This window comes from Athene noctua, chromosome 10 (genome assembly GCF_965140245.1).
Source record: "Athene noctua chromosome 10, bAthNoc1.hap1.1, whole genome shotgun sequence".
Classification (NCBI taxonomy): domain Eukaryota; kingdom Metazoa; phylum Chordata; class Aves; order Strigiformes; family Strigidae; genus Athene; species Athene noctua.
Window position 1 is genome coordinate 17,963,517 of NC_134046.1, and position 27,230 is coordinate 17,990,746.

General features: G+C 42.6%; 1 protein-coding gene across 2 annotated transcripts in view; it reads left to right on the forward strand.

The window, feature by feature from the left end:
- The first annotated feature begins 1,434 nt into the window (after positions 1–1,434).
- STAB1 (stabilin 1) overlaps positions 1,435–27,230 on the forward strand; it is a 59,375-nt gene continuing 33,579 nt past the window's right edge. The window contains exons 1-19 of one of the 2 annotated variants that reach the window (XM_074914590.1): positions 1,435–1,467; positions 2,557–2,692; positions 8,203–8,339; positions 9,830–9,945; positions 11,117–11,202; positions 12,291–12,360; positions 13,222–13,317; positions 13,772–13,888; positions 14,627–14,823; positions 15,035–15,168; positions 16,650–16,777; positions 18,121–18,212; positions 19,540–19,662; positions 21,217–21,363; positions 23,270–23,332; positions 24,506–24,619; positions 25,012–25,065; positions 26,478–26,558; positions 26,861–27,019. In XM_074914590.1, coding sequence (XP_074770691.1) covers positions 2,612–2,692; positions 8,203–8,339; positions 9,830–9,945; positions 11,117–11,202; positions 12,291–12,360; positions 13,222–13,317; positions 13,772–13,888; positions 14,627–14,823; positions 15,035–15,168; positions 16,650–16,777; positions 18,121–18,212; positions 19,540–19,662; positions 21,217–21,363; positions 23,270–23,332; positions 24,506–24,619; positions 25,012–25,065; positions 26,478–26,558; positions 26,861–27,019 — 1,995 coding nt within the window. In that variant the 5' untranslated portion in view covers positions 1,435–1,467; positions 2,557–2,611. Of the gene's footprint in view, positions 1,468–2,400; positions 2,693–8,202; positions 8,340–9,829; positions 9,946–11,116; positions 11,203–12,290; positions 12,361–13,221; positions 13,318–13,771; positions 13,889–14,626; positions 14,824–15,034; positions 15,169–16,649; positions 16,778–18,120; positions 18,213–19,539; positions 19,663–21,216; positions 21,364–23,269; positions 23,333–24,505; positions 24,620–25,011; positions 25,066–26,477; positions 26,559–26,860; positions 27,020–27,230 lie in introns of those variants that run through there. The other variant, XM_074914589.1, reaches the window with a different exon arrangement.

Genomic DNA, 27,230 nt, shown 5'->3' on the forward strand with positions numbered 1-27,230 from the left:
TGTATTTTGTCTCTAAGGCACAAGCTTTTTATTGATGTCATCCATGGTAGAATTCATCTGTCTGCCTAGGAGGCATACATCTATCAGAAGATAGCAGGAATAGTGTAAGCAGAGCTGTAATTTGTGTTCGTTTCACCAGTTTTGCCCCCTGTGCTCTTTCCATGCAGGTGTTGCCATCTTTGGTGATACTGTGAGGACTGCCCCTGTGAGCACGTTGGCATCTTTCCACTGTGCACTGAGCATTATTAATGGCTCTTGGCCACCCATTAATTTGGAGCTGGTTGGTGTTTCACCTTCTCACTAATTCCCAGATTCACACAGCTCCAAAGTTGATGCAGGTTTTGGTGTTCCGGCAGTAGTGATCAGCAAAGTTTCTGTTCTCTCAGAGCAGTTCATGCGCGGTGGCTGAAACATGCTGTCTCTGCTGCTTGATCAGGAAAGTAGCATCTGAGGACAGATGATCTTTTGATTTTTCAGCTTATGCTCTGCTGCTGTACAATGGCACTACTGAGAGTTTGCAATTTTTAGCCTGTATATTGCTGTTGTATTGCTTGCCTTTAAGTGAGGTATGGTCAGTTAAGACAGCTGACGGTGAACCTTTTGAAGTTGCTGTGAATCTGATTTGTTTAACTCAGACAGGAATTTCACCAAGCCTTTGTCTCCCCTCCCTTCCTAGTTTCCTCGCAGTAGGTCAGATACAGTGATGATAAGCAGCAGTGGAAGGCCTTGGAATCAGTCTTTGTGTGTCCTTTTTTCCCCCTGTACCATTTTCAGTGTTGAGCCACTTAGAAAATGGTCTGAAAATTCATTAAAAGATGCCCTTGCCTCTTCAAGTGCCTCGCAGTAAGCTATTTCTCCTTAAAAGCTTATCAGTTACCTGTGGATGCCCAGTACTGGCAGCTTAATCCCTATGACACATAGCCAGCTCTTGGAAAAACCATCAGCAAGCAGTCAACATCCTTCTAGGCTGGCTGTTTTAGCTGAGTATGCCTAACAGGTAGCATGGAGCAGAGAAGCAGGCTCCTTCTGTTTACATGGCCAGTCGAGTACCATGAGTGTAGGGAAAGAAAGCATTGTACAGCTTCCATAGAAGCTTACAAGAATGTCTCTGTCCATTTGTGACTTTGCCATCCTGCCAGAACTGGTCTGAGCTATGTTGCCTTTGCCTCATTTCACAGATCTGCAGGGTACCAAATGGTTTCCAGAGCTACGTGTGAACCCTCTGGCCTTGACAGAGTGGCCGTCTGTCGGGCAGCAATAGTCCCAGGCTTGCGATTGTCCTGTAACAGGACAAGTGGGCTGAGTCGCCAGTGAGCTGTGGGCTGGTACTTCTCACATGGGTTGCAGTGGATGGTTTGTGCCTTATCTGCTTCCTGTTAGTGCAGGGTATATAATAGTGCTGGCTGTTCATCATGCTGGCTGTCTCTGTGGGATGGAGGAAGAGGTAAAGCACAATTCACAGCACTAGTAAGTATAGCAGCTCTTACATACTTTACATGTTAGCAGATGTAACTTTGCGTGTATGCAGGTGGGCAAAAAAATACTAATGCTCTCATTTATGTAAACACAAGTATAGCTTCCTATCCTGGTTTCATTTAGGCATCTTCATGTACTATTAATGGATCAAAAATTAAAAGATCCCTTATTGTTCAGTAGGATTTGTTACTATCAGAAACAGTCCTTTAGACTGCTCGGTATAGTGGGTTCTCTTGGTAGTGTAGGAAGAAAAAGTGCATGTAAAATCTGTTGATAATCAATTCTTGGTTGGTTGTAATGTTCAAAAGGAGAAAATAATTTGGAGACCATACCTCAGACTAGCATGTATTTTTTTTTAATCCAATTTTGGGACTTTCCTATGCTGAGTGCTATGGAGGTCCTCCTTGGATTCATCAAGCTGTCAGCAGAGTGTTCATAAAATTATATTATTTTGCTATTGCTGCCATAGCACCTGCAAAATGTGATGCTTTTCTTGCTGAGAAACTCAAATATTTTGAATAAGTATCAAAGCCTACCCAAAATGATCGATCGATTGATACAACGTGCTTACATTATTGCTCTGAAGTGCAGCACATCACTCACAGTGCTTTATTCGTGTGTACTTTGGGATAGGGGACAGTTGGATCTACCTTCTGTTTGAGGCATTGTGGACATATTAGCATTGGTGATAAAAGGAAATGAACTTACTCTGCATGAATTCATGGTATTTAAGTTTGCCCATTGGCTTTGCCTTAGTTAAGCATATGGTTAACCTCATTCCAATTAGTTGAAAACTAAGGATTTCCTTCCTTCTGTTTTGAACTGATATGTAAGAGGAAATCCGTAGATGTTCCTGTTTTCAGTAGACCTTTTAGTAAGGAGTTCTGCTTGTGCATTTTAAAAAAGAATAGAAAGAAAGAAAAAGGTGGTATTGATTCAGACGTAACACTAGAAGTAGCAGATCCACTTCTGAAGGCTTTGCAGCCAAAGAGCACAGTGCAAAAAATGGTCTCTCCCTGTTTACTTTTAACCTCTGGTTTGTCTTGGATCTGATTCTTAGTAGGCGGTCGTATCTTACAGAAATTGCAGTCTCTATCGCCACCCCTTTTGTGGAAAGGGTCCTGCCTGTAAAAGCATGAAAATGCATCCTCCTGGGTTGCTGTTTTTCTTCTTAGCAGCATGCTTCACTCCCACAGCTGACTGCCAGAGTCAGAAGGTAAGTCTCTGAATCTTTGTTTAAATGTTCATTGAACGGTTCTTCATATTTGGACAATGGCATGTTATGAAAAAGTGCTCCCCAAAACTACTTTTTTTCATTTACATTTAGTTAGGTGCAGAATAACATCCATAATCAAACTTTAGGGTGGTAAGTTATCTGCTTCCGTGTGGGTATGTGTGTGGTCAAAACTGAGGAACTAAAAATAAGGTTGAAGGGAGCTGCTTGAGTTTTAGGTGAGATTAAATTTGTGTTTATGTTCAGCATTGAACGTGAAAGTAACAATATCAGAGAAATATACTCAGCATTTTTGTCTTCCACTATTTTCAGTACATGGGAGCTTAGCTTCTGTCAGGATGGGTCCACAGGTTTCCCAGGAGAATTTTATAATATTTTTTTTTTTAAACCTCATCAAATCGTTGCTTTGCAACAAGGTAAATACCTTTGTTTCAAGTACATTTCCCAGCAGCTCCCCAGTGAGGAGTGTGGAATACTTTCCATTTTGTTTTATTTTGTTTCAATTTTGTTGAATTTCTTCTGATTCCTTTATCTCTGTTCTTGTGTTTAGCAGCAGCATCTAGAAGAATGTATGATGCCTTTGTAGATTTGTTCTCTAGGCTCCATGGTGAGGCATCCCATTTTCCGCAGGCTAGAATTCACACCAATACTGTCTCCTGCCATTGCCCTTCTTGTGTCCTGCTGTTGGAGGAATGAACTGGCCTACAAAGTCAGAACCTGTGTGGGGCATTTGGAAATCTTATTCCCTGGGGATCTGAGCTATGGAAGGGTTGTCTTGAGTGGCAAAGAGGGACCTTATGGGGAGTGGACAGACCCTGTGCTGAGGAAGGCATGTCTGAGTCTGAAAGACTTAATTTAGAAAAAGCCAGAGCACTGAAGAGATGCTTCAGTGTCAGAACTTTGTGTGGAAACTTTTGTATAGACCCTTTCATTACAGGGCTATGAATGACTAATAAGAATACAAATAAGGTAAGAACCTCATGAACCTTTAGGCCCGTAGGAGCATTAAAGTGACTTGAGCACAAACATGAAGAAGTATCTACTGGTGGCTTTTATTTGTCTGGAGGCATGGGTTCTAGGCAGATGGGTTCCAGTACAGTTCAGAAGCATGGGCTCACATCTTCAGCTGCTGTAAGTGGAAATTTAGGTCTCTTCACTCTGGGACACTGTGTTGATTTCTGTAATCACTGAGGTGTCTGGCTTGGTGTGAAGCAGTTAAAATAATGGGTAAGGAGTACCCACTCACAGAGAAGTGAAATGAAACCTGTGGAACAGTTTGTTTAAACCAGGAAAAGCAAGTCCCTTTTAGAGTTTTTTTCTCCAAAATGTTCCCTCTTTTTGGAGAAAAAGAAAAAACATTTGAAAGGTTATAACGAGTGGTAAGCAAAAATAAAGGTCTAATAAAGTCTTCTCTGATAGTTTAGAATGGCCATTGGATCTGATTGCAGTAGAAGTGCTGCGATTCCACAAGAGGCCTCCGTTGGCTTACAGAAACCTTGTAGGGGCCATCAAGAGAGAAAAAGAGATTTTGTGTTAGCTGTTTTCCAACAACGTTACCTCAGGGCTCTGATTTGATGGCTCAAACATGGCAGCAAATCTGTCAGCCTGATTTGGTTTTTTGTGTACCTGTTGGTACGGGCTGGGGAAGATGTGAGAACCATGAGTTTTTCAGCGGGGAGGAGGTCAGTCCCAGGCTGTGCTGGAGGAGGAATGGGGGCAGGTGGGAAATGAGGGGAGTGCTCTCTGCATCCCCGTGCCTCCAGTGCTCTGCAGCTGAGATGGTGGGAAACGCTCAGGGCAACAGTAGATCTTGTGTTATGTGATCTCTGAGCTTGATTGTTCATCCTTGTGCTGAAAAGTGTCTTCCTTGGACAAATGAGAAAGGTTTGTATGTCCAAGAGATGCTGGTCTGTTCAGCTGAAGTGTTATTGAGAACTTCTTGAGGAGGTACCTGATTATAATGACTCAAATGTGTCTACAGCTCTGTTTTGTAAAGGGCAAATGCACTGGAAACTTGGTGATTCATTAGATAATGACTCTTTCCAGAACTGGCTCCCAGAATTGTTGGAGCCAAACACTGACGTCCAAATGTGTTTTTCTTTCTTCCTTGAGATTTTGCTGTGAAGAAGGATTTGTGTTACAGTTTGGGAGGAAAAGATAAAGGGCAAAATGAAAAGAATGAAACTAGCCCTTAAAAAAATCTCCCCAGCTTATTCTCTTGAGGTGGAATAAAGAGAAACATGAGTACTTGAAAAATAGGGGACGCGTGTGTCGGAGTGAGAGGAGGGAAGGAAACACTGCAGCATCCAGAAGCTCAGATATGCCTTGGCTAAGCACAGAGGGCAGTGGCTGCCCATGCATGTGTCTGACTGCAGGGAAAGAGCACAGGCCAGCCCTGGCAAGGACAAGAGGCACCCTGGCTCTCAACTTCTTTTGCATACAGCTTCTGCTGTATGCATCTTCTGCTTTAAAAGCTTCCTTTAATTTCGGAGCTGTCTGAGAGCATCAGTCTTCCTTTTCTGTTGCTTTTCACTCAAAGTGTGATACAGTCCAGGCTCACAACATCACCTGATCAGAACGGTGACTTTTCACCCCCTTTCACTGGCACAGCCACCACGCACCTCACTGACTCTCAACCCACCAGGCAGCACTGCTGCATCACAGGGACAGACATTGCCTTGCTGCTTCCTCTCCAGCGACTTCAAACACAGAAATAGCAGTCACAGATGAGCCCAAGGGAGCAGTGCATCATTGTTTTCCATGAGGCTGTGCCCCAGGAGCAACCTCTGACTCAAACTCTTGTTTATCTTTCATCCTTTCCAAAATTCGAGTATCCAAACTTACATTTATGTCCCTTGATTCCCTCTTCTGCTTTCCTAAGAAGCAAAGCACACCAGAAAATGACTGCTTCATCAGTTCTGTCACTCAAATAAGAAGGGAAATTTTTTTTGTTATTATTTTCCACACAGTTGTTTTCTTCCTCTTTCCTCCTGCCTGTTGCTGCTGACATAAGCATATTTCCTTATAAAAAGGGGAAGATCTTGCTGGAAAGCTGCCTAAAGCTCATGAAATGTCCTGGGAGGGCAGGGTAGGCAGAATTCCACAATAACTGTTTTGTCTTAGAGTTCTGCAAGTAATTAAAGATGCCAACAAGGAGGAGTGACAGCCCTTCTCCTCTCCCAGTGTCCATCTCCATTTAGAAATGGAGCCACATTGATGAAGGAAAGAGAAGGAAAATGGAATAATATGTGAATAAAGGTGTCTTCCTCCACCATCATGACAGAGGAACATTTAATGGTCCAGCTGTGTCTGACAGCCAGTTCCTGATGCCTGGAAGTAAACAAGAAATAGAAGATTGGAGAGTTTTAATACAGTGTTTTGTGCTCTACCGTTTCTGTGGTCTTCTACATACAGATAGGGTGATGCAGACACCCGATAAGGGTTTGTGGGGTAATTCTGACAATGTAAACATCATGACTCATGGGAAGGCATCCACCTCTGTGCTTCTTCCTTGGGCATCTTCCCATTCCTCTTGCTGAGGCATTGTCTCAGTGGAGGTTAAAGCTGGGATTTGATGGGATCAGAAAGGCAGGAGATACACTGTTCTGTCAAACCGTGTGCCTGGCTTCAGATGGCTCCTTTCAGAAAATCTACTCTGACTGCACTGTATGCCAGTGGGGTGGAAACAAAAAGAACAGCAAAGCTGATCTCTGTCCTGCTGGATAAAATTAGTTAAACCAGTGTTTGCAGGATGTGGTGGATTTGGTGGATCTCAGATTGGTTTTGAGCAGTTGATAATCCAAGGGAGTCCTTGACATAACAGGTTGTTGGAGATTCTACCCCCAAAGGAAGTGGAAGTTACTGTACAGTAAGGAAAGCCCCAGATGCACAACTAGAAATTAATATCCATGTGACAGGCAACCACAGACAGAGAAATCACTTTCTTCATTGGGCAGCATTCTTGCATGGATTGCTGCAGAAGATGGATCCATGAAGATGAGAAAAAAGCTCAACAGCTCCAGGCAGAGGGAACGTGGCTGTGAGTCAGGAAGGTGTCCCTGTGGACCTGGGATTTGAAGGTTATCTCTCAGGAGGTTTTCCTGACAGGGTCTGCTGGCTATCGTTTGGGAGGGCCTTCCTGAGGTGTTCATAACTGATGGGAAGCCATGGGCTTCCTCCCTTGCCTTGAGGCAAATGTACGCATTTGGGTTTAAATTCAGAGGAAGCAAAGCTGAGACTGCGGATGGGAATCCAAAACAAGGAGTTCTGGGCATGGGAGAGGTGCTACATTAACAGCATTGTTCAGGATTGGCTTAAAAAAATCCCAGATCAAGGCCTCCTCCCAAAATTTGATCTAATGTCTATATTTTTAGAAAATACAGTGCCTGTAGAGGCACGGATGAGGTGAGCTGTGTGGTTATTTTCCAGCCAGTGACCTTTTGAGGCAAACACAGCTCATGCCTCCCAGCTTTTCTCTGCCTTTGTCAGTGGCAAACATTGTCTTTTTTTAAAATGAGCAATGAGGTTTCCATGCAGTTTCTTCACTCCAGTTGCTTAGAAATTCGAGGAAATGCTTTCGGGGTAAAATGAGCTTTAATGACAATTTGGCATAGGATGATTATTTGCTCTGAGGCTGTACGTTTTCATCTGCTCTGGCTGTGTTTCATTTGGAGAAGTAGGGTTGGTGGGTACAGGGGTACAGAAGAGCTCTGTGAGGGAACAGGAACCCCTAAAGTTATCCTGGTTATGTGGAAGGATTTGTGCTGAATTTATCACCAGCCATGTGAATTATCCAAGTCTCCTACTTGATCTACTTGCCAATTTTTATAGAGTCCTTCTTACCTAGGGTCAAAGCATCAAGGGCCATCCAGGTGATCAAAGAGGTGCAGAGCACCTTTCCTTTTAATTCACCCCCACCACACCTTCTTGAAGACAATTGCCATGAGAAATATTTGTGTGAGCTGCTCCTGGGCTCTGGGAAATAGACTGAACTAACACCTTCGGTTCTTCAGACCCGTGAACAACAGAGGAACCACCAGTGAACTGGGTCATATCAATAGCATGGAAAAGAGAAATGCTGTGTTACATTTTAATTCAGTGTCTTCTGGCAAGGGTTATTAATTTAGGGCTTGTCCTCACATACCACCACCACATATTTGTAAAAGATCAGCTTAAATTAACAGTGCAGTTATGATTATTTTAGAAACGGTTAGGATTTTTGCTGTGAGGCATAGGGGAAAGATAAGATAGCATGATCTGCCCTATTGTCTTCTAGCTGAGATCCAGACGGAAAAGCATGCAGTGGCATGTCATGATGGTTTAGGCATATGAGTATCTGGTGCACCTCCCAGCAGCTGCACCGGGCACTGCCCTCCCCAGTGGTATGTAAAGAATGCTGCAATGTTGATAAAGATATTAAAGGTTGGCAAGATGAGTGGCTAGGCTAACAATTTAATTTTGGGCTTATTTCCATTCCGTTTTTTCTGTTTAAGTTAAGATCCATGCGATGCAATAACAAGACGATGTTTACCTTGAATACAGCGTGTGTTGCTTGTGCTGCAGCGCCTAAAATGTTGTGTCCAAGAGGATGGTTAAAGACCACCCAAGGATTAGGAGTGCGGAACTGCAGGTAAGGCCTGTTTTCTAACCATGTGAAGGTTTTGGTGCTGCACTGCTGTGCAAGGAGTAGTGTGTATGCCTTCAGGAGAACACAATTGGTTTTTGAGCTCTAAAGATCCAAGGAGTTTTGTTTCCACATGCATAAAAATGGCTTTATGGTCCCTATTATTGTTGCTTTTGTCTCTTTGCAAATCCTACAGACTTTTTCTGGGCATAAGGTTCTGTATACACAGAACAGATCACATGATAATTACCTCTAACTTTCCCTAAACAACCTGAGTTTGCTAATCTTGCTGTAGCAATTAGAGTGCTGTCTAGCATGGAAACCTGTTTCAGACTCACAATTCCATAGCGGATTATTAAGAAATTAATATAATGATAGTTCCCCTTGTATATCCTCCCAGTTTGCAGCAATAATCCTCTGAACTTTTTACCTTCCTCGTTCACTTTATGACAATTGCTTGTTCATGTGTTCCTTGCTCTTATTCTGTTGAGCTTGTCTCTAATAGGAAAAGGGTGAACGAAAACTGAATTTACCAGGAATTTTTTAAAAAATGAAACACTATGGATTATTGTTTGCATATCTGTTCAGTAGTGAATGTTAACTGTTAATATATAGCTCCATTGTCTATGGTTTTGTGTGATTGGCTATTCTGTTGAAATACTTTAAAAATAACTTCAGCAGTTTTGCAGTTTATAGCAGTTTTTTGCACAGGCACACGCAAGAGTCAGATTGAAGCCAAAGCAACAGTGCTATTGAGACAGTTTCCAAGTTCCTTTTGGGAAGGATGTTGTGCCAAAAATAAAATGAAGTGTAAGAATAATGTGAGTGTATGCAGCTTTTCTGAGTGTTCTGTGCTCTTGTGGTGGTTGTTGGACAGACCCAAGAATAGTTCTGTACTGTGTACATGCAGAACAAGAGACACTGCCACCAAGGGCTTACCCTGTGTGTAGAGATGGTGGATAAAGGGTTGAAAAGAAGATACTTCTTTTGGGGTTTTAAGGCATTTTTCCAAGATTGAATAGAGGATCTGTGAACAACACAGCTATTAAATCCAAATTTCCAGCATCCCAGTCTGGAATCTTTAGTGCAAGACAGAAAGGGACAAGTCCTGCAAGAAGATTTTGTTCTTTCAAGGCTATTTTAGGTGTGAAGTTGAATGTTGAGACACCCTGGAGATCCTAACTTTGTTTCCATGTTGTCTAACCCTTCAGCATCCAAAGTTTCTGTCCTGATGCCCTCAGACCACCCAAGGTCCTGTCACCTGGCCAGTCCCTGGCAGATTTCTTGTATCCAATCTTTGAGGCTCAAATCAGTGGTCATCCTTAGAGAAGACATAACCCGAGTGCAAAGTCTCGTGTGCATGTATGGCAGAGGGGATGAGTGCACTTCCTTCCTTCCAGAGTTCAGTACACTGCAATGTGATTTTCTAGAATCTCTCCAACAGGCATGTGGTATGCTTGTGTTGCAATCATGTGTCTTGGATTGTTCTTTTTAAGATACACTGTCAAGTTAGGAGAAAATATCCTTTCCCAGCCAGGGTGCCATCACATATGTAAGAAGGAAATTGAGGAGAAGAAGTGCTGTCCAGGATTCTGGGGTACAGAGTGCTATGGTAAGTTTTTCATGTTTTTTACAATGACTCTTGAATAAGTCAAACTAGTTTTAATAGGAGGCATTAAATATGCATTGAGGTGATTAATTTTTATTATTTCTCGAACACTCACAAGATCTCTGTTATCTGTCTGGGAGGTTCAGAATATAATTGGGGAGGTATCTCTTTGCTTCAGATGAGCTGGATCCTCTTACATTTAAGACATAACATAACCTTCTTTGGTGGAACTTCCTTTTGTCTCTTCTTTAAAAATAAGCTTTTGGAAAAGGATGTTTTTGTTCCTCTTTAAGAAAGAAAGAGGAAGATACTTCTTTGTGATGTCCCTCTAGTCTGCAGTGCATATGCCACTTTTGCTCCTGTATAGCCTGGAGTTAGACATTTAGCCACAGAAAATACTTAGAAATTCCAGCCCAAGGTGAAAATAACTGTCCCAGAGCTTCCACTCAGGTTTGTGCTAAGTAATGAGAATTTGTTTTGTCTTGTGTTAAAAATCCAAAAGCAAGACCTACTAAGGTAAACACTTCTTATATGAGCGACCGATTGCTGGAATACAGGAAGACGCTCTTCAGTCCTGCAGAAAATGGGAGGTTGTTCTCACACAAAGTGGTCTGAATAAGCGACTGGCTTTGTCAAATGAATCACATGCCTAAAATTATCAGAAGTAGTCCCCAGAATTTGGAGGTACTCCACTCCAAAGATTTGTGGACCATGGTTTTCTGAGCATACTTCCAGCTCTTCATGAAGTCAGGGAGAGCTGAAAATGCTCAGGATCTTTGCAAAGCAGGCTCCTGTCTGTCCTGAGTTTCAGAACCGCCCTCAGATATTTGATAACAACCTCTCGCTGATGCTAGCAGCAGTGGCTCAACCTCAAAACATGTGTCAGTGCCTTTGCTGAAATTTAGTTAGTTATGGCCCATTGGGACTTTTCCTTAGGCTCTTAACAAAAGGCTTTTCTTAGCTAGCAGCCAAATTGCTCCTTAGTGCTACTCCCGGCCATATTCACCGGCTCTGGGCCAGCGTTAAGCGTATTGGGTAAGCAGACGGGGACCGGGCTGGTGAAGAGGCCATTGCTTTTGCACAGTTGGAATGCCTGGAGGAAGGGGAGATGGAAAGGGAGATACAGTGCTGGTTGTTCAATCTAATCTTGTCTGGCCTGTCTCTTGCCTGCTAGAGTGTCCTGGTGGCTCTGAAAATCCCTGCAATGGCCATGGGACATGCTTGGATGGTATACAGCAAAATGGGACCTGCATCTGCAAGGTCAGTGCGTGATTTATTCTGAGGGTGATGTGCTTTTATCAGAGGGAGTTGTACAGTGTCTGTGCAGATGCTTTGGATGAAGGCTGCCCTTCTGCCTGGTGGAAGGTCATTAGCAGCTTCCTTCATTCCAGCATCAGTGTCTGTGGTTTTCCTGGAGGGCTGCTGTGGTCTGCAATAGCACTAAGACACTGTTGGTGAGGGTATGGAGTTGGGAAGGGTCTCTAGGGAGAAGTGAGGAAAGAATTGCATGAATTTAACCCTCTGATCAGTTGAAATAATCAGTGTCTGTGGCTGCAAGAAGCCCCGAGGTACTTGGCTTTTGCACCTTTATGAGCTGCACCTTTTCCAGACTTGGATGATGTATTTCCCAAATGAATTTGTCCTGCACCTTGGCAGGCAGATCCTCTCTCTCTCAGGAAGAGCAGGAGATCAGAAAGAGAATTTAGGACAAATGTTTATATTTTTTTTTTACAGCTCTAGACTTAGTACAACAAAAGCATAAACAATTCCTGCACATTTGAATCATATAGAGCAGTGTTTCTAAAACTTTTAGTTTAATGGATCAGTATCAGATTTGAAACTTTCTCTGATGAACTGTATGCTTTTATAACATCCTTAATTAACAGCATTGTGAGCTAAAATCCTATCTCTTGGACCCTTCTTGGAGAAAGGTTGATTTTTGATTGAAATTAAAGACATCCTATATCTATCAAAATATGTCCCCAAGCCCTGTGAAATCAATGTGAAAAGTCCCACTAGCATCAGTGAATTCCAAATTCCATTTTCAGAGAGATATCAGAAGCCAGTTGGTACATTCCTGTCTGTTTGTGATCAGGGTATTGTTTCCTCAATGCCCACCAGAGTTTTGCTGGCATTTTGCATGGTGTCTGTGTGTCAGCTTACACTGTGATCTTTGCCCTGGGGACTGGTTATTACTAGGAGAGCACTGAACAGATCGGTTTTCTTCACTGTATTGCTTCAGCTGTCACAGAAAATTAGAAAAGGGGAGAGGCTTTGAATATAATCGTGTGTAGAACAATGCAATAATACAGAAAAATAACATCTGGCGTGTTTTGGGGCCATTCTAGGAGCAATACAGTGGTTTTGCCTGCCAGAATTGTCAAGATGAAAATCGTTTTGGCCCAGACTGTCAGTCAGGTAAGAATGAGTAATTCAGGTGAAATATCCACAAAAATAACAGAGCAAGGAAGGAGTAGGGGGTGTTTGAGTGAGAAAGGGTGCTGGAAAGGAAAAGACGCCTGCTGGCATTGTTCAATAGCAAGTGTCTTGGCATTTTGTCCTTGTGCTCTCTCCACTGTCCCATTAGACAAATGATTCTCAGTCTTTCACTCAAATCAGTCCATTTTTCCTATTGTAAATCTCTCTCTCCCTTTACCAGGGCTACCCCAGCTTCCTCTCTGTTTTTAGCCAGCCTGTTACTTACATCCCCAAAGCAATTCACACTCACTTCCCAATCATTTTCCAGACTCCTATATCTGCCCCACTTGTCTCCCAGCTTCTTCCTTGTTGCCCTCTCTACAAAATTACTACACACAGTGCTGCTTCTCATGTATGGCATTTTTGGAAGTGATTTATGACCAGTGCTCCTGTTTCCCTTGATCCCCAAGATCAAAATGTGATCTTGATGGTTGTGCTCACTCAACACGGATGCTGGGATCACAGGTGTGGTAGGCTCTCCTAACGCTGCCTCCTTCCACATTGGCTGCAGGAGGCTTAGAGGTGTGGGAAGTTAAAACACATGCCTGAAAAGCTGGTCTAGATCTTGCATTCAAGGATGCTCTTACAGAGCAGTATTTTGTCATCTTGAGCCCAGGACATGCAGTTTGCCCTCTTATACCTCTCACAGGTGTAGCCTGTTTTTTAGAGGAGCTACATTTGCTGTGGATTACTGGTGGGAAATCAGGGTGCCAAGTCCCAGGGCAATTGACCAAAGTATGCCTGCAGCCCTATGCACTGTCCTGTAGCTGAAGGTTGGGTTTGTCTGGACTTTCCTTGCAGTGTGTGACTGTGTGCACGGAGAATGCAACAATGGTGTCACTGGGAATGGAAGCTGTACGTGCTATGGAGGCTACACTGGCCCCAGGTGTGACCAAGGTAAATACATTGGTAGTGACAGAGGGGCTGTTGGAGCTAAACTATGTTACAGGCTTGGATGCATGTGTCCCAAAACCAGCTGGGGGGCAATGAATAGCTTGGGAATGTAGAGATAAGACGGTCTGAGCACTAGAGATCTTAACAGAGGGAAAAGCTGGGGTCTGCTACCCCCTCTGTGACAGTGGCCGAGATATACCATCTCTTTGTGCCTCTGTTCTTTCTCTGGAAATCAGATAGACCCTTTCTTCTCTCTAAGCCTTGTGGGACCTGGCTACCTAAGCTGCCAGTGATTTAGAGCTGTCTGCACTGCTTATATCCCCTGGCTTTTGTGCCAGCTTGGGGGCCTCGGGAAACCACCTTTGCCTTCATTTGCAGATATTTTGTAAGGTAAGTTGCGTCTTCCAGCAGTGCCCTGCATGCTCAAAGGGAAACCCTGTTTGCTGTGTGATTCCAGAGCTTCCCCTTTGCAGAGGTGTAACATGCGAGGCCAACAGCGAATGTGTGGTAAGGGATGGGACAGCGACCTGTGACTGCAAGCCAGGCTACAGAAAAAGTGGGAGCACTTGTCTAGGTGAGAAATTTCTCTGTGACCCTAAATGGTCCCCTGTTTGGAAAAATCTTACTGCACTGGTGTCCCTGGATGAATTTGATCAGTGTGAATACAATACCTACTTCACTGCAGAAGCTTAAGAACCTGTTTTTTAGGAATCCCTTTAAGATTAAGGGCTAGGTTTTTGGCTTTCCTCTCACTTGGTCCTGACAACAAGAAATTAATTAGAATTGCAGGTTTCATCCAGCACTCTCTTGCAAGTATACTGAATAACCATGACAATGGGATTTTGGTGAGTCTGTACCAGTTTAAATAACAAGGTGTGTAATTGGAGGATTTCTTCACTGATTTCAAGTTTAAGTTTGTGAATTGATTTACTTAAAAAAAAGTCAGTACAGTGCATGTGATTAACTAGCTATGGATAGCTATATTTTCACTGGTGTTTTGCAGACCAAACTGCAGTTGCATATATCCTCAGATAGGATGGAAATTCAAAAGTAAATCCAAGCATCCTTTGTCACTCATACTTCTGTTACTGAAGTAACATGAAGAATGTGTCATCCAGATTCCTCAGATTAAAAAACCTGAAATGTTTGCTGTTTGAAATTACTTTATTTTCCTGGGAAATTTTAGAAGTTTAATAACATAAATTCCTTATACTCCATTCTTTCCAGGTCTTTTGCATTCTGCTGTGCTGCAGTAAGTGCTGTTTTGAAAACAGAAATTTGGTTGCTCTCACTCTCATCTCTTCAATTGCAGCTCAGGATCCTTGTGCTACTTCTCCATGCTCCCCCTTTGCTGTGTGTAAGGTTCTTGGACCACGAAATTATCAGTGTTCCTGCAAAGAAGGATTCCAAGGAGATGGGAAGATTTGCCAGCCTATAAACCCTTGTGTTGATGGCAATGGAGGGTGCCCAGAAAACTCTACAATTTGTGTTTACAGACATCCAGGAGAGGTAAGGGCAATAACAGCACATCAGCAACGTGTAAGGGTCTGAAAATGGTCAGGTGAGAAGTTCTTCAAATGAAGTCACCATTGTGTTTGTCAGATCTTCTCTTCTCACCTTAGATTTTGCAAAAGGAATTCAGACAGCTCTTTTGTAGGGTAACTTATTGCGTAAAAGATGATGAATGCAGCTTTATCATCACTGTGTTGCTTTCCCTTAGGCATCTTGTGTTTGCAAGCGTGGGATGAGTCGGAGAACTCCTTCATCTGAGTGTTCTGTATTGCCCAACAATTGCCGGCAGTATTTTTGTGACGTGACTTCCACGTGTGAAATTAATTCCCAGGGGAATCCTAGGTAAGCCAGTTTAAATATTGCCATTAGAGCAGCTTATTCTGCAGTTAGAATAGAAACTGAGTTTGGATGAGCTGAATTTTGAAGAAACTGAGAGCTAACTGAGGAGAATGGGACAGTCACCTTTTGAGAAGAGCCTGTTCGTAACAAGCCCGTTGAAAGTAGAGTTTCACATCAGTGACTACAAAATTTGGCATGTTGGGTCACAAGATGCTTTAAATCTGGGGCAGCAGAATCTTCTGTGATGTGAACTGGAGGTGTAGCTCTCCCAGTTGGTGGTAGTAGTAGGGTTTTATCAGTTAATAATCAGTCATTAAAAGGGAGATGTGTGGCTCTTGTTTGCTCACATTTGCCCACATTTGATTCTGAGGGCTAAGTCTTTGGCTTATTCCCACTCAGGCCTATAAGCAAGAGATTACTTAGAGTTGCAGAGCTGAAGAGAAGGAAGAAACACCAGACCTCGTTTAGTCCTCTGGAGCAAAACACCTAGAAATTGATACCCCTCAGATGGGAAATATTGCCAGATCTAGGATCATTTTTGTATAATGGCCTCCCAAACACCAGAGAAAGCTTCACCAAGGATTTTGTGTGTTACCAAGGAGTTTCCCTGAGAAACTGAAGAGGGTAGAAGCAGACCCACCTCCTTGACCCTTCCTTCTCCAGTGCTGCTAAAACTTAGCATCCGCCTGCTCGTTGTGTGCTCCAGGCCAGAACTGAAACACAGTGGCTTCTCCTTCTGAACACGGTGTTCAGCACAGTCCCTGCCTCAGTGTATCTGTTCCCCAGCAGCTGGCACTCAGCCCTCCGAGGCTGGAGTAGTGTCAAATTCCTCCCATGTCACATGTCTTTGCATCCCTGAAACAGAAAGAGCAGAGCCAATACTGGGACAAAACCCAAAAGGAAAAACATGGTTATCGGCCAGTGTTCTTAAGTAGTCTGAGTAATGACTATAAATCCGTGTGAATCAAGATGGAGATTTTCACATGTAGATAAGCTTTTCTGGAAAAGTCATTAGCATGTCTGTGGCCCTTACTAACTGATATGACTGAGCTGGCACTTCTCACTGAAGCTGGGGTCACATAGGAGCTAAATTTTTCACTTAGGCTGTGGTTTTTACACATTACCTCAAATTCTGAGATGCTGTAACGACTGGTACTGACTCAATATCTAGTTAGAAAGGTGTTGATAAATATATTGTGGGTATCTGTACCCTGAACTCCAGAGCAGAGTCCTTACATTGATTGTATCTGAGAAAGCATCTTCATTCTCTTTTGGTAGATCCAAATTCGCTTGCACTCTGGAAGTGTGCATCTTTTTTCCTGTCACTTAGTTTAGGCAGAAGTTACTCAGCTCTTACGTACACCTTAAAGCTGGGATTTGTCTTTCAACTATGGATGTTCTTCTACATGTTGTTCTACTCACATTGTTGAATGTGTTGTGAGCTGTTTTATAATGGTTTGTTATGTTTCATTCTTGTCTCTTAGCTGTGTGTGTAAAGAAGGGGAGATTGGAGATGGGAGAAGTTGCTATAAAGATCTCTTGAGTGAGATAAATCAGCATAATTCCCGAGGAAGGTTTGCTAGGAAATTAAACATCGCCAGGAAAATGTTTGGTAAATGTCTTCTGAAATTGTTTGGGGAATGGAGCAAATGTGGGGACAAAAGTGTGTCAGAAAAGGCTAAAATCTTTTCAGCATAATGGATCTATTTTGTGGTGTATGACCATGGGCTGCAAAATTAAACACATCTCATCTCAACTCCTATTACCAATCCTGGATCGTGAATTGAGGAGACACTTGCAGAGAGCACTGTGAATGAGTATTAGGTGTTTGACAGTCCTGATGAAGGACGTACCATATGTGCAGAAGAAGGAAAACATGCCTTGGAGGTGTGATCCAAACCCATTCACATTAAACCACCGGTGTGCCTCCACCTGCAGTGTCTGTGTTGAAGACTCAGCGATGCTTGAGGCTGGTGTGTCATGGGTCCTCTACTTAGTAGAACATCTGCTAAGCCCTTAAACAGCCTCCTTGCCAGCGCACACACATGAGTGGCTATTACAGAGATGAAAAGGCTTTATTCTATGGTACTTTCTGAGTGAGGAATTGCTTTGCAAAGCACAGAAGACTCTTTTAGAACCTGTGTACTGCAAGTGTGGGGAGTGGTATCTGCAAAGGTTAATTTTTGCCTCACCATAATCCAAGGAAAGAATGAGAACCCTTTAGCTCATGTCAAAGCATATTTAGGTTAGATATCTTCTCCAACTCATCCTCTGCACAGTTCTCTCTATCTCTACTAGCTTAACAGGAGCATAGAGATAGGGCTCAAAGCTCAGCTTAGCTTTTGTGAATACCTGTCCCTGCTATATACCAGTGTGGACAACACTCATTTTTTGCATGTTTTCCGTAATGAAAATTTTTCATATGTTTTCCACCTTCATGAAGATCTCTGGGTTCCTAACTCCTGTGCAGTGGAACTTAATACCTAATGACCTTTGTTGATGTGGATTTTGTTGATGGGCCATTGACAACTGAGCGAAGAGTGACAACTTGGGTTCATAGCAGCTTCTCAGGAAGTATTTAGTCTCAATAAATCCTGATGACACACAAAAATTAGTTGTTTCAAGAGGAAAACAGAGGACTCTTGGCCCAAGAATAAGATAGTAAGCATGTGGGAACAAAACTATTATGAACATTCTGCAGATTTCAGCAGTGATTTGAAGTGGACCAAAGTCACGAGCAATTCTTCAGAAATCTTGTGGGCAAGTGCTTAAAACTAATAGCAACCAAATTGGGCTGTGATAGCAATACCAGATTGTTTCCTTATAAACAAGTACCTGTTACTTCCATTAGACAAAAATGTGTAGACTGAGTTGTACTGTTAACAAGAGGAATATTTATTGCTGGAGTTAAGCCATATGCCAAGTAACTAGTTCACGTTGCCACTCTTTTTGCAGCTTCTGGGTGCTCAGTGTTGCTGACTAAATACGGGCCTTTCACAGTCTTCGTACCATCCCTTCTTCCGATTCATGATAAAATGGAACTTAATGTAAGTTTTCTTGGTTATAGCAAATTTTTGCTGTCTCAGGATTCTTTCTTGCCTGAGTTCTGCAGCCTGTAAAAACTGATTGACACATGAGAGAGGAACTTTGGAAGGTGGTATTTATAGAATCAATTTGTTGGGAAGACTCTTCATTGTCTGGTTAAGTTGCAGTCTCATAGAGGATGTTACATCCCTCTCATTATTTTTAAAACCTCTCCAGTATTGACAGAGTTTGTTTGGTTTTAATGTCAGGAAGTGTTCTCAAAGCTTTAGGTGGCTTTTCACTCTTTGAGGGTGGAGTTTTCAAAAGAGACTGAGATTTGCATCAGAGTACTGGATTTTTGGCCTGTGGCCCTACATGTGAGTATGGTGTCAGCTTCTTGAGAATAGGTCATTTTATTAACGGGACAGCAAACATGGCAGGGCTCAGCAAGGTCCTGCAGGTCATATTATTATTTTATTTATTTATTAGTTTGTGTTTATTTGCAGTTGTTTTTGCACAGTTAAGCCCACAACCAGGCTATCCATCATTAGGATGAGAAGGTATATAGAAACCATCTTCCCAGGACAGAGCTAAAAGTCAGCTACAAATGCAGATGATGCAGTAGGGATTTCAGCTGCATGCTAGGCAAGGTGCCTGTTGTGCTTCAGGTGGTAGCTAGCTTGCAGCTAGCGCTCATGATATGAGAAGGTAAATGTCTTAAAAACAATCCAGACAGACCAACCCCATTTGACCATTACATTTCCAGCTGGTGTGGAAATATCATTCCTTTCCTTGATAGCAAAGCTATCTGTGCAGCAGTAACTCACATAGAGTCTGGGCAGCAACTCCTAACCTGCAAATGCCAGGGACGTTAGCTGCCTCCTACTACCTTGTTGAGCAGAGGTTTCCACTAACACAAGTTACACTAAACACTAGGGATGGACAGCCTAGAAAAAAAAGGAAGAAACTAAATGTAAATTCAGCAGCTTAGGCCACCTACATGGTCCAACATAGACTGTGTATGGGGAGCTTCAGTAAAGGTTGTAATCTGGAGCATGCAAGGATAGTTTTTTAATTGTCCAAGTCCAGTAGGTTTCTGTCTAGGGGATTCCTCTAAAGTCACTTGCAGGTTTATCAGTCTCCTTGTGTTTGCATGCTTACACAAACAGAAGCAAAAGATTTGCCACAGTGCTACTCCAAAATGAAGAGGAAAGCTCAATCTTGTATACTAAGAATTTCTCTCTGTGTGTGGTTAGCTGGGAGAAAAGTAATGTTATATATCTTTCAGTAAATGAGGTTTTTGAAAGAACATGTCATTTATCTTCTTTACGTGGTCTTTATTCCCCAAAGGATACCACTGCTGAGCATTTGTGCAGAATGCACATTGTTCCTGGTCTGCATTTGGTAGAGGACATGGTAAAAGCCAAGACTCTGTGGACCTTGTCAGGACACCAGCTAACATTCATTAGCCAGGTAAAGGATCTCCTGCACTGAAGTCGTGGGCCGCTGCTTTCACGTAGGACAGACTGGAGCTTGAGCGCAGTTTCCTGGGTGTGCTTTCTTTAACCAGAAAACATTTTTCTCTAATCAGTCTGCCTGCGATCAGAGTAACAAGCTCCTTTGTGGAATCCAAAGCAAGGTGATTTAAGACCAGACACCCCAAGCAACCACTTCTCCTGTCTTGCAGACAACCAGTTAGCCAGAATCTGACTTGTGAATCATCTGTCCTTGGTCTCTATATGTATTCTGGAGAAGAGACCTTTCCCCTACACGGTTAGCTGCCACAATATCCATGTGGCTGACATGGAAGAGGCAGCAAAGTCTCTCTTCAGACTGAATGCTTCTCCTTGGAGACTATGTGCTTGGACACAGCCACATGCTGAATATTTTCTGTTCCGGTTTCCCTTTTCCCCTCATTCTATTTTATTTTTCTTAGTCATCCTAGCAAAGAGTTTTTCATCATTATGTTCTGATATAGAAGGCGCTTTTTTTCTCTTTTCCCCTTTACAATTGACTCATATTTTCCAGCATCCACTGTTCCTGCTCCATCCTGCACTTTTCCTGAATGCATGCTCACAGCTGGCTGAGGCAGAGCCGTATGTTTCCTCTCTGAGGTCCAGCCTTGGCCTTGAGTTCTAAGTCATAATACATGCACCCTGCATGCATCAAAAGGACAAAGCACTATTTGGAGCTGAGGAATTGGAACTGATCTTGTCGATGCTCCTTTTAAATTTCTTTCCTGTTTGTCTTTTGATCTGGAAGTCTGCCCTCCCCTTCCTTTGTTTCAGCCAGAATCCTCAGTGATGTGAACTGAAGTTCAGGGCAGGGAAGAGCAGTTCAAATACTGCACGTGGTGAAATGAAAAGTGTGGGGAAGCTGTGCTTGCCTGAGCTTGGATTATGGCTGCAGCACCAATACCTTGATGCTTAGTTTGTAGGTTACACTTGGAACACCTCCATACACCCAGCTTCACTGCGTGGTGGTATACAGTATGGAAGATACGTGCCTTATAATTCAGTGATGCTGACTGGTTTGGCTTTGTTATAAAGACTCCTTGTTGGCATTATGAGCCAATCAAAGTTGCAATCAAAGCTGTAGTTCTGAGATTGCCTCCAAATTCTGTACTCCGGTGCCCGGGCAGCACCATGCCTCTCTCCTTGTGCATGACAGACTGGTGCAGCAGCTCCTTGATAGTCAGTGCACCCTTTTGTGATCCAGAGCTGGGATCAAGCATTGTCCACACTCAGACATACTTAATTCTAGAGAAGACTGTTCCATATTAGGTTTTCTTTCTGTAATAAATCTTGAAAGTATCCCCAGGGTCAAAATATTACCCAAACTCAAGTAGAGGTGGGATGTTGGTTTTCACCCAGGTCACCCCTTAAATTAACTTTTTCTAGAGTAACTCTGGTTATGTCTTCACCTTGCTGACCCATAGGCAGAGAGCACTGACAGGAACAATGACTTATAGATCTATGATGATAACACAGATGTATCACAAGAAAATAACTTTTTATTATTATCCAGCCATACATCAAATCATTTCGATATCAAGACCTGCCAGGGGAACTGTACAATGTTTTGCAATCGAACCTACCAGCAGCCAATGGCATCATGCACATCATTGACACGCTAAGGAAGAAAGCCAGCACTAACAACCTCAGAAACCCACAGGTACACAGACATTTGTATTTCTTATGTTTTAGGGAACAGCAGAATAATCACTTAAAAAAAAAATAAATCTATTTTCATCATTAAACTTCCAAATCAGTGAGGCTTTTTTTAAAGGGAAAAAGCTACCTATTTTGTTTTCATCTTCTGATAAGGTCTGTTAGGAACTATTATGTCAGAATACCATTAGAAGTAGCTAACAACACTGCATAAACCAGATAGACACATACAATGATGCACTTACACTGCTTGGATGAGTAGAGAGCTCTACTTTCATGAGTAAGATCACTCCCTTCATAGCAAATGAGCTCTTTTTCAGCTGTATCTTACAGAATATGTATCCTATAGGATAAATATTGAAGAAGCATTTTTCATGTAAAAATAAAATTATTTTCTTTAATCAGTCTGTACTGCATTTTGAAATTATAGTTTGAAAGTTGCCTTTGCATTAAAAATATTTAAAATGAGGACAAATAATCATTAGACTTCTGCATTTTGAAGTCATGTCTTGAAGTTAAGACACTGGACAGGTGTTTCAGGTTCAAGTTCTGCTAAGCACTTTTCCCTGTTAGATAGACGTTCTTGCTATAGCTACTACATTGCTATGCCTGAATATATGCGTATATGCAAATAAACATTCTGCATGAATATATGCAGAAAGCAGGTTCTGTTACCTCCTACCTCCTTGCAAAAAAAAAAATTACTCATAGAATGACACAAGCTCTTGAATTTGGTAGGATTTTGGTAGTAGTTTGCACGTACTTTACACCATTGTAATTAGTCTACAAAAACAGTCAGACTATGTAGTATTATGGTTGTATTTTGTGTGTTTAAAAAGCAGCTGGAGTATTGTGTTGAGTGTTAGTAGCTCTTCAGATGAAATGTCCTGTGATAATGTATCAGCTGAACAAGTTCTGAGTGTTCATATGGATTTGATTGTGCCCATCAGTGATGTTTAGATCTGCTGTCACTTAAGGTGCTCTCAGTGTTACAACCTGCATGAGGATGTTTTCCAAAAAAGGAGTCTCTGAGGGCCAGAGGGGAAGCTGGACCCCTCTGTGTTTGTGTGCTCAGGCACCTGCAGCTACTCTGGGATGGCAGGACAGCGAGAGTGCTCCCTGCAGAGCTTGTCTTTCTCTGGACTCCTTCAGACACTTCCTTCCCTTGTGATGTTGGCTTTGCAAGGAAGGCTAGTGATCACATGAGCCATTTTTGGCATCAAATCCCTTTGTACACATGTTCCTTGGAAGTCGTGTTCGGTGCCTCTTTGTGTTCCATGGGAAGCACTTTCTGCTGAAAAAAACATGCAGATTCCTGCAAATAAAGGCCAGACAAGTCCCTTCATAAGTTTTGATACTTGAAGGGACATTCCTCCTGTTACCTTTGTCTTCATGGGCAACGTGGCAAAAAGGAAGACATCTATTTCCTCTGTGTTTTCAGGAATATGCATACGTATTGTATTTTCTCAGCATTGAGGCTCATTTGCAGGTGGCAGAGTGAACTCTTGTCCTCAAAGCACAGGGAGACTTGAGGTGACAGAGCAGCTCCACTGCCTCCCAGTCCAGAACTGATTATCACTGGAAGTAGAATCTCTCTAGATTTAATGATAGCAAGCAATTGCCTCCTCATTTAATTTAATCTGCAGATGGGAGTAGGGTGGCTCATGTGCATGGTACCTTACAAAATCAGGTTTGTTGTGCATGGGAGGGAGTTTGTGCCTAAGTTACTGCAGGCTCAGTCCTTGCTAGGTCAACTGGCCAATACGGAGGGTTTGAAGACTCTGAGGATGATGGTCTCCTCTAGATCTTGACATGCAAACCCCAAACATAAACTGACCACAGCATTCCAGTATGTGCTCAGACCTCACTTCAGCCCCAGCTGTTTTTCTCCTCTTTGTATCTTCTTGCAGAAAACCATTGGTGAGATCCTTGCTTCAATGGAGATCTTCAGTAGATTCGAAACTATACTAGAGGTGAGTCTGTTTGTGTCTGCTCCGGGAAGGTGTGGCATTGCTGCTGTTGCAAAGCCTATTGCTTTGTTTTAAATGGGAATTTTTAATAACATTTAAATACATCTCAGTGGTTTGTCTTTCTTTCTGGATGCTTTTTTCTGTGTCATTTCTTATTTTGTGTATTTTACATAAGCAAATGTAATGAAAAAGATTGGAGTTTTCACACATAGAGGGGATCTGGCACAAGCAGCAAGCATATTACACCTCTTTCCCATCTGCTTCTCCACCTCCCCTTCCACTTCCACTCTCCCCTGGGGAGTTTGTTCTCCAAAGTATGTTTAGTTCTTGACCACTGTCAGAACAAAGAGTGACAGTTTCATGACTGCACAGGCCAAGCTAGATTGTAGCTACCTGGTTTTGGGGTGTAAATCTCTAAATAAAAGAAGTCCTCAGGTTATAAACCATTGAGGCTTCTGCCCAGTATTCATTTAGTTAGTATTTTCATGATGGACAGACTTTTCCTTTTACCTCCAGCAGAGTTATCTGGATCTGCTCTAGCGTTGTTTACAACAATCTTGGCCTGTTTTCAGCTCTGTGGCTGTTAGTTCATGGAATCATAGAATGGTTTGGGTTGGAGGGGACTCTAAAGCCCATCCAGTCCCACCCCCTGCCCTGGGCAGGGACACCTTCCACCAGCCCAGGTTGCCCAAAGCCCCGTCCAACCTGTCCCTGAACCCTTCCAGGGAGGGGGCAGCCACAGCTGCTCTGGGCAGCCTGTGCCAGTGGCTCTCCACCTTCACAGGGAAGAATTTCTTCTTTAAGTTGTTTACAAAACTCACTAACTGCAGTTGTGATTATAGAGTTGATTCTCTTTTCTTGTCTTCAGGCAAAAAGATACAATTTTAGTCTCTGTAAACACACTGTGCGTGTGTGTTTAAAGCACACAGGGAGCATTAGCCCAGTACTTCCTTGTTCACATTAGCTGCATTCACACCAGTGGCTTCATTGTCCAAGCTATGTTTTTGTGGCATTATGCCTCTGTTACATTACATACCTGTCCTTGGTGTCCAGTTGCCTCTTGTACACATTTGCTTTTCAATAGCTCTGCCTCTAGTGGGTTGCTTAGAGTTTCCTCTCCCTTTCTAGCACTAACTCATGCTAGATCCATTATGAAATCTCATATTGTTTTTGCAGAACTGTGGCCTGCCTGCAATACTGGATGGACCAGGCCCCTTTACTGTATTCGTACCCAGCAATGATGGTGTGGATAAGTTGAGGGATGGAAGACTTATTTATCTTTTCACAGAGGTGAGAGCTCATAGTACTTTAAGACATCCTGAGCTAACTGTGTTGCACTAGGCTGTGGTGGAATGGCTTGTGCAATGTATCTGGTCATTGCTGAAGGTTATTCTTCCTAGAGATGGCTAAACCGTGTCTCTGTTTCTGTAAGGGTCTGGGAGAGAAGTGAATGCTGATGGAAGTTGCAGTGAGAAATATGGCTAGCCAGGTTGTTTAAATCTAACGTTCGGCTTTCTTTCCTCACCCCATCTTAGGGTAGGGGAAAATGAAAGAATCTGTTCACCAAGTGAATTCACATACATTGGCATTGTCAATCATCGGTTAAAAGAAAATGTAGTTGCCTCCTCTTACTCCTGAAAATTGAAGGGGGATCTAATTCTTATGTTCTCTTCTTTCCTTAGGGCATAAATAAGCTTCAAGAACTTGTGAAACATCATATTTACACTTCAGCAGCGGTAAGGCAGGCAGCTCTAATTCCAGATAATTGGGGTCCTTCAGCCCAGCATGCTATCAACTGTGTTGTTTGGCATAAAGGTCAGAGTGTCAGACTTCAGCTGACTTCAGCTGCTACTTCTTGGACTTTCCCTGGAGGAGCAGAGATTTTATTCAGGATGTGATGAGGCAAAATATTTACCATGAAAGTGGTTGCCGAAAGGGACAGCTTGTGCTCCTCCATCACGAAACTCTTGAGTTTCCTGGGAGTGGTTGGTGCTTCTTAGTTGGATGGCCTTTGCAATGAAAATGTTGTCTGGCAGAGTTTGCTGCAAGCAAATGCTCTCTTTGTTATCACTTTAATTTGTTAAACTATTGATTAAGAGTGTACCTTAATTAGGAACTCTCCAGCCTAGAGTTTCCATAAAACACTAATAGCAGCAACACCAAAGTTATAGCCAAGCGAAGAACTGGTCCAAACTCCCTGCTGCTTTTCTTCTCTCCTTGGGCTCTACCAATGGCTCAAGTTAGAGATGGAGCACTGGTGCAAGTGAGCCTGTGATCAGAGCCAGTACTGCCCGTTCCTGCACCAACATTGCTGTGTACTATAATGGCAGGGTAAATAAAATCAATACAGTGTATCAACAAGACATTTTCCCTTATACAATAAACAATGTTTATAGTTAAACACAAAACTTGTGGAGGAAGTGAATACTCAAGGTTATGGTACAATGTCATGTCCTTCATTAAGAAATATCATTATTATTCCCATTCTTTACTGAGAAGCAAATGTCAGTCCTTGTGATTTTCCAGATTCTAACAGAGAAAATGAGCAGCACTTTGACAAAATGGCAAAGGGTATTTTGGTTGCTGAATAACAACCTGGTAGCAAGCTGAGCTACTTTTTAATAACCTGTTGGACACAAAAGTACCAATTGTCTTGGTTCTCAGAACTTTTCAGATCGTCGTTTCTCAGTACAGCAGCTGCAGTTCACATATTTTCTGCCTTTAGAAATAAGCTTATTTATTAAGTCAAAATACGTTCTCTATCGTGCTTCCGGCTGAGCTTTCATTGTTTATTGAATATATCCTGGAAAATCCGGTTGGTAGTCTGACTCTACTTGCAGCTGTATTAGTAAGAGACACTCTTAGTGAGACTTGATTTCAGCTGTGCTGGACTGTTAACTTACACAAGGAGTGAAAACCAAGGCTGCTGCCACTGGCACCACTGTGTCTGTGGTATTGCAAAAAATTCACACAAAGTCCTGGATTTCCCTCTGACCCGTCGTTTGTGTTTAAGGTATTTCATGAAATTTAAATGTTAAAGTCCCCTTTAGAAGGTTTTTTAAGTGGTGGGAATCATGGAAGGATTCTGTAAGCTGTACTGAAATGACCCTGCCTTTTCATGGTGCTGTCCCCTTGTGTTTTTATTCAGGTGACTGTAGAGAAACTGATAATGATGCCACACATTGTTACTATGGCTAACCAGATAGTTACCATCAACATCAGTGCAGATGTAAGTATGCATCAAAACCCTTTTGGGCAAATCCTTCTGTGCTAGAGAAAGTCTGGATATGGTTCTGAAAAATGTGGTCTCAGCCCATCTCTGCTTCCTCCTCTGCTTAAAAAAACCCTAGACTTAAATGAGGTCACTGAATTAATTTGCTTCTTATCTAACCTGTGACTCTGCTAAAAGTCTTGACCATTTGCATGGCTGCACTTGATGCTGTGCACCATCTGTTTCCTGCATTGGCTTTATGTAATTGATACAGTCTAACAGGCTAAAATGCAGATTAATTCTTTGTGTTTCTGCATCAGGGAAGAATTCTGATGGATGAATCAGGGATCCCCCTAAACATGCGAGACATTGTGGCATCAAATGGTGTTATTCATACCTTGGACGGCATCCTCATCCCTCCTTCAATAATGCCCATTTTGCCTCACAGATGCAATGAAGAGCAACATAAAATTGTGATGGTAAGTCAGCTTCTCTCATTCTCATCCTAGCAGTTCCTGTAGACCACACAGTCACCTGGAGGGACAAAAGCAGGCTGTGTATTAAACTGCATTTGTGAAATGTGTTCTCTCTGAGGTCCCCGATGTGAATTTAGGCAGTACCAGTACTGTCAGTGTTTCTTCTGCTGGCACTTGGCACTGCTTTCCTGGCAATCAGCAAATGTTCCTTGTA